The sequence below is a fragment of the Eptatretus burgeri genome, chromosome 3 (genome assembly GCF_056783735.1).
Source record: "Eptatretus burgeri isolate ZD-2024b chromosome 3, Ebu_testis_v1, whole genome shotgun sequence".
NCBI classification, from domain to species: Eukaryota; Metazoa; Chordata; class Myxini; order Myxiniformes; family Myxinidae; genus Eptatretus; species Eptatretus burgeri.
The window spans coordinates 9,059,171-9,075,659 of record NC_140963.1 but is presented as its reverse complement, the minus strand read 5'-3'; the positions used below and the strand labels follow the sequence as shown (position 1 = coordinate 9,075,659).

At 37.2% G+C, this 16,489-nt stretch overlaps 1 protein-coding gene across 3 annotated transcripts in view; it reads left to right on the top strand.

The window, feature by feature from the left end:
• Positions 1-4,699: 4,699 nt before the first annotated feature.
• The window catches only part of LOC147029374 (triple functional domain protein-like), a 497,357-nt gene continuing 485,567 nt past the window's right edge, over positions 4,700-16,489 (top strand). For all 3 annotated transcript variants that reach the window (XM_085872379.1, XM_085872381.1, XM_085872378.1), the window contains exon 1: positions 4,700-4,795. In XM_085872379.1, the coding sequence (XP_085728505.1) occupies positions 4,715-4,795 (81 nt within the window). In that variant the 5' untranslated portion in view covers positions 4,700-4,714. The remainder of the gene's footprint in view (positions 4,796-16,489) is intronic.

Here is a 16,489-nt window from a genome sequence, read left to right as displayed (position 1 = left end):
CCAACACTTGGAACATGTCTTTCAACCCTGACAAATCTTACACTCTCACGATGTCTCTCTCAAAGAACCGTCTGGAACCCCCCCCCCTCCTACTTTCCCTCTACTTTCTCCCCCTCTACTTTCTCAACAATCGTCTTGAAGAAGTCCTTTCATTAAAGCTTCTGGGTCTCACTGCCTGCCATGATCTTTCCTGGGAAATCCACATTCCCAACCTGGCCTCCAAGGCCAGTCGCCGACTGGGAATCCTCCGTCGTGCAAAGTCCTTCCTCGGCTCACCTGAGCTCCTGACCACAAACAAAGCTTTCGTCCACAACCTGATGGAGTACTGCTCTCCCCTCTGGGCTGGTGCTCTTGCCTTTCACCTTTCTCGGCTTCAGGCTGTGGAAACCAAGGCATTTTGGATCATTGGTATCTCCCGCGGGGGGGCTGAGTCTTTGGGCCTCTCACTCTCTCACCGCAGGCAGGTCGGTGGTCTTTCTGTCTTCTACCTTCTCCTTTCCGGTCTCGCCCCCCCCTCCATCCCCCTCCCCTCTAGTCTGTCTGCGATTTATCCCCACCATATTTCTGCAAGGTGCTCAAGGTCCTCCAACAGCCCTCTTCTGATAAAACTACCAAAATCACGAATCACTGCTCACCTTCACTCTTTCGTTCCTCTTTTTCCCTGCCTTTGGAATAAACTCCCACACTCTCTTTAATCCCATTCTTCCCTCCAGGTCTTCAAAACAGCAGTTCACTACCACCTCTTATCTTCCCCCATCCAAATCCTCGATCTTTTCTTCCCCCGTGAATCCACCCAAAACCCACCTCCTTCAAATTCCCTGCTTTCCTTCCTGAAAGTCCCTGTAATGTCCATCTTGTATACCCCGTGTTCCCCACCCCCATCCCTCTCCCTTCCACAGATCTCCTAATTTCTCTGTTCCCCACTGTTTTGTCCTTCCCACTCCCAGCCCTCTTATCTCATGCACCCTTGCTGTGCATTGTGTGTTAGCTCTCATCCGAGCCTCGACAAGGTATACATAAAAATGATACATTCGTCACAATCTACCTCCTCTCCCACCCGATCCCTATATACCCGAGCTTGAATCCTCCCCCCTTCTCTTCGGGTTGAGGCAGTCTTTTATTCATTGGTATTGTGTACATAATTACCCTGTACACAAGTGAAAAGAGGGGTGAGGCTCAACAATGGGTTAACTTTGTCTGTGTCTGTGTGTCTACAAACGTCAGTTTATGATCGAGAGACAACTTGATTTCAATTGAATGTTTCGAGCACAAATTGGAAAACAAACCTGTAATTTAGCAGAACTTTGGCTGTGAATTCGTCACCATCGCACCTGCCAAGAGAGGTGTGAGATAACCTTTTTACTCTGACGGTAAAACAAAATTGAAAATCATTCCAAACAGAAAACGTCCTGTTTTTAAGGACATTATAAAGGACACAAACAAGAAAGAGCAATCTGACGTTGCAGACCCTCACCAGGACTTGTTTTGCATGGCAAATGAATGGTCATTGATTGCAAATAAAACGTCGAAAGGGCAAAGGTGTAAGTAAAGGGTGTGAAAGTCGAAACGTGTAACGGTCTGGAAAGGGTCTATGGTGTTTCAAGGATCTTAAATGGTCGAAGGGGTCTTAACTGGTGTAATTTAATATCTAAAGAGTCTTAAAATGTCTAAAAAGTGGAAAAAGGTCAAAGGGTTCTAAATGGTGTAAAGGTTTAAAGGGTCTTAAGTTTTAAAATGGTTTCAGTGTTTTGAAGGGTATAAAGGGGTCTAAAGGTGAGTTCCAATCATATCTAATTCATAGATATAGTCAAGGTTAAATTCATGTTCAAATAACGTAATTAATGAACGTACTCACGTTCCAAGAGCACGTAATCAAACGGAAGACCAATAAGGAACCCGAAGAAGTAAAGATGAAGTCATCAGGAGGAACCTGGATCGGATTCGGGTTTCAGCTGCGACTCCCCTACCCTCAAACTCATCCAAGTGCAGTCAAGTGAGTCTTGCAGAAAATTTTCTAATTAATAGACGAACTCATTTACCATTACTGCTATGTACCATTTTCGTTATCATAATTATCATTATTATTGTCGCCTTTTTTGCACTTTCAAAACCCTTCTGTTTAGCAGTACTTGGATAAAATGATGGCATTTTATATTGTCTTGACCAATCAAATTTGCCGCTCGCAGACCCCGCCCATGTCCTTGTGTTTTTAAGAATGCGTGAGATGAGGTGTTCGAAAAACTCTGTTTTAAAGTGGGGAAAGTTTCATTAATTGAATGCCTCCTTTAAGAAAAAAAATTATTAACTTACACACGTTCCATATCACTAAAATGGCAACTTTGGCTTGAGTTGCCAATAAGCTGGCACTCGTTTTGCTGACCGGGCTGAATCAACTCACCTGCTGTTATTTCAATGGCACGACAGGTGCTCAAACTCAAGACCCTAAGATCTTAAGCTAGCCACCTCAACCGTTAAGCCAACACCAGGATTCAACTGAAGCTGAAATGTCGAGCACCAAAGTGACTGCGGTGTGATCACAAGAGGCCGGTGGTATTTTTGCCCTCGGTTGTTGCTTCGAACAGTATGCAAGAAGTGCCAGGTGAGTGGTTTTCTCTTACAAGATTGGCATTGACAAGCTGAATTGAAGCCAAGAAGGATTTTGATGTTGGCAGCTTGTTGGACCTTTGACAGGTTCTTCGTGGTAGATATTCCAGGATATCTGACGACGCAGCATTTCTGGTACCTGAAGTGGGTGATCATCTGTCATTGTGGTCGCTCTTTTAGTTGGTTTAATGAACATCGAATGTTTGTAAATGTTAAGTTTTGCTCAGTTCACCATGTGATAACCACAACATGCTACAGTACAGTATTTGTGAATACTGAAGTTATATCAGGCAAGCTGTTTGGCTGAAAGCAAGGCAAGGTGTTGGTGGACTGACATTAAAACATAATTGAAGTTATTAATGTTCTTCACAGTTACAAAAAAAGAAAGATTATACCCGATGTTCCAGGAAAAGTTAAAGTTGCATTCATTCATTTCTCGTCTGAATACAATGTAAGATGCATTTTGGAAGCTGGCAGAGTAGTTGGCAGTATTGGGTCACAACAGAAGGTGGGGCTGGGTTTAGTGGGATGCTTTATTAGGACACCAGCTCCTGCGAGAATACTCCAAAATCCTTGGCCTCCTTTTCACAATCTCTCCGAAGGGCAGTGAAGCTGTGCTGGTTTTGCACTCATCAGTATTCATACACAGGTAGGCAGCACACTAAGTGGAATGGCCACGGCCAACAGACCAATACATCCGAGGCCCCACCACCTGTCTCTGTAATTACGATAGATTGTGCTGCCTGCAACAATTTAGTGAGCTGGCATTTGGGCAGCCTGTGGCAATAAATGAGCGACTCACCTGCCTGTTTGTCATGTTAATGGTACCGTGCTGGCACCTTTTTGTTGAGATTGAAGACCATCAGTAATGCATATACTGAACTTTAAATAAAAAAATAAGACCACATGTCCTGAAGCTAACCTGCATGAGGAGCCACAGTCACTCAGATCCCCTTACACCCTGTTTTTTTTATGCCATGAACAAACGTTGGTACATAACGGGTGATGAAGGTTGTGCTCAAGTTTCATCAAAATCGTGTTTGGTTCAACTGATAATAACTGAACAGTTCATGGACTGACTGATTGACTCACTCACTCACCTCTGGACACTGCTCGATCACATAAGCTCACCTGACTAAAGTCCAGGTGAGCTAAAAACCATTCCGTTCATGCCTTGAAGGGCTGCCGAGGCAGTTTTATTTGGCGAAGGAGTGCAGTCCTGGACGGGTCGCACTCCAACGCAGAATACTCAAATAGCTTATTACCCCAGTCAAGTGGTACTCATTTTGCCAACCTCGGAAGGATGACAGGCTGAGTCAACCCAGACCCTAAGATCTTGAGCTGGCTTCCTTTACCGTTAAGGGTAAAGGTAAAGGGCTGGGAGCGTGTGGGACTGGGGCTGGGGTGGGGAGGGGGGTGCGATTGGGACGGGAGATTGGGGAAGCAAGCTGAATGGAGAGAAGCGGAAATGGTGCAAGACGAAAGGGGGGAAAGCTGAGAGGATGCAGGGTGGAAGCTGAGAAGGTGCAACATAAGGGTTGGGTGGAAGATGGAAGGGGTTTGGGTGAGAGGGAAGTTTTGAGGAAGTAGGGAAAGGGGGGAGCTTTGAGGGGGTGGGATGGGGGATATAGAAAGAGGGGGACACATATAAAGGGTGGGGTTGGAAGGACGTGGGCATGTGGGGGACTGTATACTGTCAGGGAAGGGTTTTACACCATTAAAGGATGAAGGGGAATTTATTGTCATGAGCAGACAAGCACTACAAACTGGAATTCTCAACATTCCCAATCTGAACAAACGGAGATGGAGATCGTGGGATGAGAGGAAATATGTTTTGTTGAAGGCATGGAGGAAGGAGGTGCTGTAGGTACGGGAGTAGGTTTGATGGACCAAGCATTGCCGAGTGAGACAGGATTGGGAAATAATCCTTGTGAAGAAGAAGAAGAGAGATATCGATCCTGATGAGGAAGAAGAACACGGAGCACTCCTGTCGGAGAAATAAGGAGTGAATCATTTTAAAACGAGTGCAGGCACATTCAAACGACAGGAACCCCATGGCAAATATATAAATATATAAATAACAAATCCTGCAACGCGCGGCATCCCCGGGATGTCTTCAGCGCCAGACGATGCCTCCGTGCTGCACGTGGAGAGGGGATTGGTTGAGAGGTGGGAGCGATGCACTTCTGAGGTAAATGTGTACAAATGACAGTTTATGTGTGTAAACAAATGTACTTCTGAGGTAAATGTGTACAAATGATAGTGTATGTGTGTAAACAAATGTACTTCTGAGGTAAATGTGTACAAATGACAGTTTATGTGTGTAAACAAATGTACTTCTGAGGTAAATGTGTACAAATGATAGTTTATGTGTGTAAACAAATGTACTTCTGAGGTAAATGTGTACAAATGACAGTTTATGTGTGTAAACAAATGTACTTCTGAGGAAAATGTGTACAAATGATAGTTTATGTGTACAAATGTACTTCTGAGGTAAATGTGTACAAATGATAGTGTATGTGTGTAAACAAATGTACTTCTGAGGTAAATGTGTACAAATGATAGTGTATGTGTGTAAACAAATGTACTTTGAGGTAAATGTGTACAAATGATAGTTTATGTGTGTAAACAAATGTACTTTGAGGTAAATGTGTACAAATGATAGTTTATGTGTGTAAACAAATGTACTTCTAAGGTAAATGTGTACAAATGACAGTTTATGTGTGTAAACAAATGTACTTCTGAGGTAAATGTGTACAAATGATAGTTTATGTGTGTAAACAAATGTACTTCTGAGGTAAATGTGTACAAATGATAGTTTATGTGTGTAAACAAATGTACTTCTGAGGTAAATGTGTACAAATGATAGTTTATGTGTATAAACAAATGTACTTCTGAGGTGAATGTGTACAAATGATAGTAGTAGGGTAAGAATACTGATTCTGGCTCACTTTTCCCCATGTAAATGAATGGGGGATTTTCAGCGATTTATATTTTTTTTCCCTAAAAATAAATCCCCTTTTTATCCCAAGGTATATTTATTTGTCTCCCCTTTTAACTTGGAGGTTGAACCTCATTGAATTGAACACCTGGGGGTTGAACAGCTCACTCATTGAACCTATAAAGATTTGTTCATTCTCAAATTCCTTCAATAGTTTAATTTTCTTTGCACAATAATCCCCATCCAAAATATTGACAAACAAAACATTTGAATCTTTATATTTTTTAAGATACCCCATTTGTGCCATTACGAAATGATAAACTTCTCTTAATGCTCTTGTTTGACCACCTCCTGAGCCACAGGTTATTTTTTGTTAAGCCCGCCCACTTTTCTTTAAGCCCTGCCCACTTTTGTTAAGCCCCGCCCACTTTTCATAAGAGTAATTTTTCTAAGCCACGCCCACTTTTCCTAAGCTCCGCCCACTTTTGCTAAGCTCCGCCCACTTTTCATAAGGTATTTTTCTAAGCCACGCCCACTTTTCCTAAGCTCCGCCCACTTTTGCTAAGCTCCGCCCACTTTTCATAAGGTATTTTTCTAAGCCACGCCCACTTTTCCCTAAGCTCCGCCCACTTTTGCTAAGCTCCGCCCACTTTTCATATAGTATTTTTTCTAAGCCACGCCCACTTTTCCTAAGCTCCGCCCACTTTTGCTAAGCTCCGCCCACTTTTCATAAGGTATTTTTTCTAAGCCACGCCCACTTTTCCTAAGCTCCGCCCACTTTTGCTAAGCTCCGCCCACTTTTCATAAGGTATTTTTTCTAAGCCACGCCCACTTTTCCTAAGCCCCGCCCACTTTTGCTAAGCTCCGCCCACTTTTCACATGGTATTTTTTCTAAGCCACGCCCACTTTTCCTAAGCTCCGCCTACTTTTGCTAAGCCCCGCCCACTCTTACATCATTTCCAGTTCATCTCTGACTCACAAAGAAATCACTAGAAAATTACAGGATGTTATGGTTTTGAAAAATTTCCCAATGAAGGCTTGCCTAGGCTTGCCCAGGGAATTTCCAAAGGAAACCACACCCACCAGTCTTTCTCTATAAAAGCTTCAAACCCAGGCTCCATTTTAAACATTTGTTCTTGCTGGCAATGGTGTTCTGTGTGCTTGTCTCAAACTCTCTGTCTTCTATGGAACTAAACCTTCAAGTTGATGAACTGGATTCAAACCTCTTATCTATTGAGGTAAGATTTTTTATTTTCCTATTTTCAAACTTTGATTGAAGCATACTCATTTAATAATTAAATAACTTAATTAATACATTATTATTTTCTCTCACAGGAAATTGTATCTGAAAATACTGCTTTTGCTACAACTTGGGGGAAATTGTTGGCTTGGTTGAAGACCTTGAGTGGGATGACTTTGGTGTTCCTTGGAACTCTCTGTCTTCTATGGAACTAAACCTTCAAGTTGATGAACTGGATTCAAACCTCTTATCTATTAAGGTAAGATTTTTTATTTTCCTATTTTCAAACTTTGATTGAAGCATACTCATTTAATAATTAAATAACTTAATTAATACATTATTATTTTCTCTCACAGGAAATTGTGTCTGAAATACGAAATGAAAATACTGCTTTTGCTACAACTTGGGGCGAAATTGTTGGCTTGGTTGAAGACCTTATGAGCGACCAAGACCCACAGAACGAGTTCGTCCTTGATGACCCAACCAAAGAGTTATACCTTGGAGACCAGCAAAATCCTGAAAAAGAGTTTTACAGCAATAGTACTCATTGTGAGTTATCAAGACAATACCCACTGAACAAGTTATACCTTGATGAGCCAGAATACAAGTTTTACCTTGGAGACTCACAAATTTTGAAAAAATCAGTAAATGAGTTCTGCCTTGATGGTTTAAATAACTACCTTGGAGACTCAGGAAAAGGGTTCTGCCAAGATGGTTCTAAATATGGGGCCTACCTTGGAGACTCACAAATTTTGAAAAATCAGTAAATGAGTTCTGCCTTGATGGTTTAAATAACTACCTTGGAGACTCAGGAAAAGGGTTCTGCCAAGATGGTTCTAAATATGGGGCCTACCTTGGAGACTCACAAATTTTGAAAAAATCAGTAAATGAGTTCTGCCTTGATGGTTTAAATAACTACCTTGGAGACTCAGGAAAAGGGTTCTGCCAAGATGGTTCTAAATATGGGGCCTACCTTGGAGACTCACAAATTTTGAAAAAATCAGTAAATGAGTTCTGCCTTGATGGTTTAAATAACTACCTTGGAGACTCAGGAAAAGGGTTCTGCCAAGATGGTTCTAAATATGGGGCCTACCTTGGAGACTCACAAATTTTGAAAAAATCAGTAAATGAGTTCTGCCTTGATGGTTTAAATAACTACCTTGGAGACTCAGGAAAAGGGTTCTGCCAAGATGGTTCTAAATATGGGGCCTACCTTGGAGACTCACAAATTTTGAAAAAATCAGTAAATGAGTTATCCTTAAGAGACTTTGTAAGTTGGTTTTACTTTGAATACTTGAAATGTGGGTTCTGGATTGATAACTCACAATGTGATACATATCTTGGAAACTCAACGGGAATGTGGTTATACCTTGAAGACTTGGAAAGTTGGGTTTATGTTGGACACTTGGAACTTTTTGGGGGCTTTTATTTATTTATTTATTAATTTATTATTATTATTATTTTATTTATTTATATTTTGGAGACTTTTGGAGTTGCTATCACTCTTTGGGATCTAAACCTATCGATGTAGTTCTTTGTCGGATGGTGCTTGATGGGAGCAAGATCAAGAAAGTTCTGGGAAGAAAGTGCAGGCTTACTCCCCCTTTCTACGTCATCAAACCTGAAAGCCTTAAAAGACAGAATTGGAAGAAGAAAAAAAAAACGTAAAAATATATATATATAGGTGGAAATCTCATTTTGAAAAAGACATTGTGTTGGGCGAGGATTGAGTTGGGGTTGAGATTTTGAATGTGAGGGTTGGGGTTGAGATTTTGAACGTGAGGGTTGGGACACACACACACATACACATCAACAAACAAAAGTTAAGCCTTGACTATTCAGTTGAGGATTCTGTGTTTGGGGTTCACAGATCTAAGAACGTCCCCCTTGACACACATTATATACTGTTATACACCTCGGACTTGGCCCTCGAGTGTCCACAACGGTGTATAGTAGGAGGGAGTGAAGCGCCAACCTATTGCTCCCATTGCACACACACACACAAACAAAAGTTAAGCCTTGACTATTCAGTTGAGGATTCTGTGTTTGGGGTTCACAGATCTAAGAACGTCCCCCTTGACACACATTATATACTGTAATACACCTCGGACTTGTCCCTCTAGTGTCCACAAAGGTGTATTATATGCTTAGTTTTGTCTTTTGTAATTCCTGTGAATAAAATGAACCTAAAATCTCTTCCCCTTCCAAATCATATATTTTATAAGTCCAAGGAACTGTATCTATTACATCAACAATTTTAAAAAGTTCTTTCGTCCATCGTTCAGTAAAACCCTTTTCAAAATGAGATTTCCACCTATATATTCTTACGATATCACCAACTTTGAACTTAGGTTTTCTGACATTAATCTCTTTTTCATATTTTAATTTTGTAAATGTTTCTGATGGCTTCATATTCGTTGGACGTGTGAATCGTGTCATTATACTTATCCACAATATCCTGAATAAAAAGATAACCATTGTTGTGAACCGAGTTGTGTGAATTTTTTATATAGTCTCTCTTTTAAGGTACGATTAAAACGTTCAACAACAACTGCCTTCCCTTCATTAAAGGTACTGTATAATGTAATACTGTTATTTTTTAAAAAATTCATAAATGTCTTGTTATAAAACTCTCTACCCTCATCAGTCCACAATTTCTTAGGTTTTCTCTTACTTTTATTAAATATCTGTTGAAAAGCTAACACAAAGAGTATTACCTGTTTTGTTTTTAAAGGGACAACCCACGCATATCTACTCCTCAAATCAATAACGGTTAAAGCATACTTGTACCCCTTATCATTATTGAGTTCAATCAAATCAGCAGACCAGATATAATCAACTTCCTTGGAATAAACTTTCCTTCTCTGAAACTTTGTGAATATTGGTTTATGTAATTCATCAGCTAATTGCTCTTCAGTCTTAATGGCATCATTAGAGCCTATAAGTTTTTTGAATTTCCAAGTCCAAGTTTCAATTTAGCACTAATCATCTTCTTCACGATGAACCTATCAACTTTTTCTCTCAAGGTTGGATTTTGTATCAGAGACAAATTATATAACATTTCTCTATCGGCTTCATGCTTTTCTTCCAACGTTGTGGTATTCCCATAATCAATATCGTGTCTCATGCACACTTCATCAACTCTATTGATTGGTTTACTCCAGGATTTAGGATTGTCTGCCTCATCTAATCTTTTATCCAAGTTTGTGCCTGGACCACAGAAAGAATACCCTGGAAGATGTAATTCCCCTGGTATTCCAGTAGTTGTAAATTTACTTCCTGATAAAAACTTTTGTATATCTCCTCCGAGTTTGTGTTTGGAGATAAATTGATTTTTTTTGAACCACACACCGAACATATACCTTTTTGTATAACCCTGTTATTTTTACTTTTAATATATGAAATATTTTTAGTATTATTTTTCTTTTTACATTTGAGACAATAACTCATTTATTTATGAGAAAAATTTCTGCAGAGTGCAAAAACCTTTTTAGTTTCCAACATGCACATTTGAATCTTAATTTTTAAAACATAAAGAATCCTTAGAAATGCCTTCACTCTCTCCTCCATTTATTTAAGAAAAAACTTGAATTAAAATACATGTCTTCTCGATGTCGATAGTCTTGTCGAAAGTATTGTAAATAGACTTTTTAATTCTTTGTATTCCTCCCTGGTGAGATAAGTTAATTTCTTTAATACCTCTATTCTTTTTTGAATCTCACTGGTTTCCATATTTTGATATTTATTCATTCTCTCTCTTTCCTCCCTCTCTCTCTTCTCTCTTTCCTCCTTCTCTCTCTCCTCCTCCTCCTTTTCCTCCTCTTCCCTCTCTTCTTCAACTCCTTCCTCATCCCTTACTATACTTGAATCGTTTACACCCCATAGAATATTATACATATATTCATCAGGATTTCTTGTTATTCCTGTATCCAAAATAATTTTTTTACAACAGGATACCAATAAAATTTCTTTTGAATTTCTAAAAGAGCCTTACCTTTTCTTAACCTTATAATTTTTTCATTATTTAACATTCTAATTAAATCTAAAGTTGTCGGTTTATCAACATCAGCATAATGCCAATCTTTTATTGAAAATACCTCATTCTTATGTTGTAGAACATATTTATTAAAATACCGAATACCCTTTTCTTGAAGGTATGCTTGAACACAGAAATGATAATTTTCTTGAAGCCTTCTTGCTGTCATTTATGTATTAGAAATATATGTTAGAATAATATTATGTACGAAACACCTCCCATCTTCCCATAGTTAAATCATTTTGTATTTCCTTACTTATTATATATAATCCTGTTTTTTCTGTTTTCATGAGATAAACAAGGGCAAAACCATTATTATATTTACCCTTATTAAATTCTTTTATTTGTTGTTTACTAATCGTGGCTCCACAAAACTCATTCTCGATACCAAGTGGATAATATTCTTCCTTACGAGACTGATTTAATTGTTCCAGGTCTTCGAGGTTAATTTTAAATGACCAATTATACCCTAAATCATTCATATCATACCCCATTGTTCTATTCTCATACAAACGATACGCCCTTCTTTATAAAAATTTATTTTAATTCGAACTGTGAATTCTGTATGACCTGGAGATAATATCAACACTTCTGTATCTTTAGAATACACAGCCGTTTTATTTAAGTATATATATTGTGATAAATCGCTTAATCTCACCAAGTCATTCGCGTCAGTCGGAGCTTGGATAATTTTTTAATTTATAAGCATTTTTCATGTTAATATTTTTGTTTATATTATATTTATGTCGTTCAGCCTGTGCCTTTGTGTAATAATTTGATAAATCAATATCCAGTTCTTGAGATACACCAAAGATAGAACCATCTTTACCAACATAAGTCATTTATATTAGATTAAAAATAATATCATAAAATTTTTTATTTTTGTTGAGTTGAAATAACACATATAGACATAATTGACCACAACACTTGGAATTTAATTCTTGGACTTGAAATGTTTGATAAACACCATTCTGTAAGAATTTTATGACTTCAACAGGTGGTGGAAGACCAAAACTATCAAAATAATATTTGTCTTGACTATTAAAAATACAAACCCAATGAGAACCGTTCCCATCATTATCTTCTAAGTTCATAATAATATTCTTTGTATGTTTCGACACATTTGTTAATTCATCTCTCATACAAATAACCACATTATGAATTTTTAATTTCTTACAATATTTGGCAAGTTGTAAATTTGATGTTGTATTCTTTCCAAATTCTTTCAACCACTCATCAATGCTCATTTATTTATTAGAAAGATATAATCCATTACCTCTTTTCGTTAATTTTACACCTGCTTGTGTTATAGAAGAAAGCATATCTCCAACTAACAATCTCGCTTTATCAGGCAGACCTTCAAGTTTTTCAGCAAAATCTACAATTACACCACTTCCACTAATTTGTTTCTCCAACTCTTTGTTATGTCTTTCCAATTCTTTTTGAGCCTGGAGTTGAGCCTTCCTTTCGTTGGCAGTTTTGACCGCTGTTGAAATACCACCCGTCAATGCTCCAACCGCACTTAAACCAGCAAATAAAGGAATTAGAAATGGGAGAAATCCTCCACTCGTCTCTCTTATTGAATATTTTTTCAACATTGGTTTTGTCATTTTAATTTTAAGTGAGCCAGTGTCATTCAAGATTTTAACCTGTTCTCTTGTGAGCAAAACATCAATTCTTACTGCTCCTTTTCTCTGAATTGTATTAACGTTAATCGTACAAGGCTTTTGATTTTGAACACAAGATGATAGTTTATGAAGATTGATTTGATTAACATATACCCCAGTTGGTACTTTGCCACTCATTTATTTAACAAAAAAATTATGTGAGACTAATCATCACACCATTATCTGTATTAATCTGCAATTCTGTTTCTTCCAAAAGCAAACAATATGTATCAACTTCTTCACTCTCTCCTCTTTCAATGTATAGGGAAGTATCCACTGAATTAAACTTTATAGTTTTTTTTTGAGCGCTCAGGTCAAACGTATAGATTGTATACAAACTTTTAAATGCTGTCATATCCAAAATAGGTTCTTTATTTCCATTACTTTCACACACTTTTTGGTAAGACTTGTATGCTTCAGCAAAATCATTTTTTTTCCCAATTAATTTCCAATCTATCTCGTGGATAAAATGTTCCATCTAGAGAAACGCGAAGTTGTTTCACCTTAGCATTATCACTCAATGCATTATTCTTATCAGTCGCAGTATCACCATCTCGCTTTTAAAAATCATCCACAGATATCGTGGCTTTCCTTCCAGAACACCCAAATTCCACGTGTAAGTAGTTTGATTGAGTTTAACGTGTTGACATCTTCTTTTGAGGTATGATACACTGAGTGGTCTCTTTGAGTTAAGTCTTCGATTCAACATCTCTTCTGTTTTAAGATTAGGAGTATATTCACTGATATACCAACTCATCTCCTCAATTACAAATTTATTCTGATCACTAAAAGCATTACCAACACCAAAAAGCAATCTATTTTCATTATCATTCCTTTGTAGTTGAAATCTAATTTTAAGACCATACAGAACTTTATCATAATCACAAAATCCAAATATACCTTTTAAGAGGAACTGCCACAGTAAAACTATTTTCTGCTTTTGTATCATCATTATACATTCCTTTCCTTTGAATATATCCAGGGTCTGTGTTTGTTCCCGTTGACATATCAGGAATAAAACCTTCGACAGACCCCTTTCCCATTCTATCACTGAATGTATAGAGTGTAAATTTCATCATTTCAGATACAGCAGAGACATAATCAACCGCTTCAACTTCTTGTGTTCCAATATACAATCGCACACTATCAAACATTTTCCAGAAGAAATCATTTACAAGTGTAGCGTTGTGTTATTCCCAGTCTTAGTGAATTTAAATTTACACAACAAGAAACTTTCGGAGAGATTCAAATAGGTTTGTTGATTATTTATTTCAAAACTTTTTGTACCATTTGTATTCCAGTCTGTTCCAGTTATTGCATTTACCTTGAAGTAATCTTCTTTTTAGTGGAGTTTGAGATAATAATAGTATCATCCAAATCATAGATACTATCAATTGCTTCCATACTTGTATTTATTTAGGAAAAAAGATGTTAAAACTTTTGAAACCCTGATCCAAGTGTTTGAATTATTTTCTGTCGTTCTTGGGGGACAACTGAGTTTTACCTTTCTTAATTTCTTTTATTGCTTGTAATTTATGAGATTCTTTCTGAGCATCTTTTATACTCTTTACAGCACCTGCTACATTTCCCACAGCAGAAGCAGTTGAACCAATTAGGTCTTTATGTTTAAGAATAGTTGAACCAATACCCATGAGAGTATCAATTATCCCATCTCCTCTAAATTGATGTCCAACACCCCTTTGTCTCTTAGGTTTATAGTATCCTCTACCAAGATACATACCTTCACTCCTTGTATTAAGGGGAAAGGAACATCCCATCCCCTGTAATTATTTTATATTTTCCCAACTCGTGCTTCCTCACAATAACCATCGTATTTATTTATTGAAAAACTTCACGTAGGTGAATTCTGATGGATATAACTTCTCCATTAAAAGAAATCACACGATTATCTTGGTCGGTTATCCTAAAATTTACTCTGTGTATGGTTTTCCTGGACACAGGTAGATAAACCAAATTTTTAGGCTCCATATTGAATTTATAACCAATTGGGGTTGAGTATGCGCTGAATGAAAATATTGTATTTGGTTTTAATCCATCATTATAAGCACCATCAATCAAATCACAGTGAATTAACACCGAATTTATTCCTGAGGATATTTGAATGACATTATCACTGTAAAACGTCCCATTAGTTTCAATCTTTTTTGAGGAGAAACCTAATAACTCTCTAAATGAATTATCAATTGTGAAATCAACCTTGTAGTTATTTTTAACTTTAATCGTTGATTTTGAAGTATGTTTTTGAATGTTTATAACAATATTTTTTGGTTCATCACCCTGTTCTTTCATAAGACGAGCAATTTCGGAAGATATTTGAGAAATCTCGTATGCTCCGGGTGAGACTGTTATCGCTTTGTATCCACTTCCCGGATTATAACTAAACTTGTCATTTTTCTCGGTTATATTAAATAAGGTATTATAAGTCTCCATGGACAATAAAGATGCCTCATATTCTTTTGTTGTGTCAAGTTGTAGTGGGTATGGGAATGAAGATGTGTGGTCGCTTGTTGTGAAATTAAAACTCAGGATTGTGCTTCTCATCTTATTTAATATGAGTTAAAATGTCTTTATATTGAGATTTATTAATTATTTTCATGTTCATCAACTGGTCTAAAATGGCTGATGCTTCATTAAAACAATTGTTATTTCCAGCCTTCTTACTGCCGAACAACAATAACAGTCTATTAACTAATTGCGATGGGTCATTTGGAAGAAAACTAATACCTGAACCAAGGATACTTAAAGCCTGAATAATGTGTTTCTCCTTCTCATTCTTCCTACTTTTACCAGAAAGAATAACCTTATAATTTAGAGTGTTCAGCAAATCAATATATACTCTATCATCATTATTTTCCATATCCAATGGTTTATCAATATACTTTGATTCATCCTCACAGTTGAACCTTGTCTTCCATCTTTTGTGAGAAGAAACATTAATCTCGGAGTTAGTTTAACAGGGGTTGAGCAGAACTTAAGAACCTTAATTCATCATTAAATATCAATACCTTTTCTTGAACAAGATGAAATATTGCTGGTTGTTCTGTTGGAATGAGTCCTGCTTTGGTTTTTGAATCCGCTGAATATTCATTGTTTTGAACAGCATTCACAATATAATCAGGGGGTTGATTAATCTCTTCCAGTTGTTGAAATAAACCTTCATCATCATATTCTAATTCTCCTAAATGCTCTAATTCTTCCTCCGTCATTTGACTGAAATCTTTTAACATTTGACGCTTTCTAGGGGTATATTCTACTGTGGGAACTGTGGAAACATCTTTCATTTTTTCTTGGGAAGTTTTTAAAAGTGGTTTAAAAAATTTCTCTTGTTTTTTTTCAAATGCTTCTTCGCCCGTTAGTTTCTGTCTGCGCTTCTTCTTTATGTCTTCCTGTTGTTTTACAACTTTTGAAACCAACTCTTGATGTTCCTTAAATCTTCTTGCTCTTTCTTTTGTATCCATTTATTTATTGTAAAATATCATTTAATGAATTGTAAAGATCAACAGGGAAATTTTCCTTTTCTTCATCATTCAAGTAGATGTGTTCAAATAAATCCTTTTCTTTAAATATTTCATCAAATTCTTTATTAACATTAATGCGAGTTGTAATTTCTTCTTCACTAATCCTTGCATCTCTGCTTTTCATACGTTTGTGTTGAGTTTCTTCATCAACATCAAAACCGAATGATAAAATCTTCACTCAGGTCAGATATTTAATAATTTGTCTCGTTCCTTCTGGATTAGTTTCTAATATCCCAACACCACCAGATTTTAGTTTCTTTAACTCACTCTTACAATGTGAATATTTTGTTGTACCAAGAGAAACCTCCTCAAATATTTGTCCTTCATTCCTCAATCGCATATGTTCCTCCACTGAAATATAGTGATAATCTTCACCTTTTACTTCTCCAGGTCTTATTGCTCTAGTTGTTGTTGATACAATGCGTATCACGGGGTGTATTTTAAGTAAATTTACAATATTCT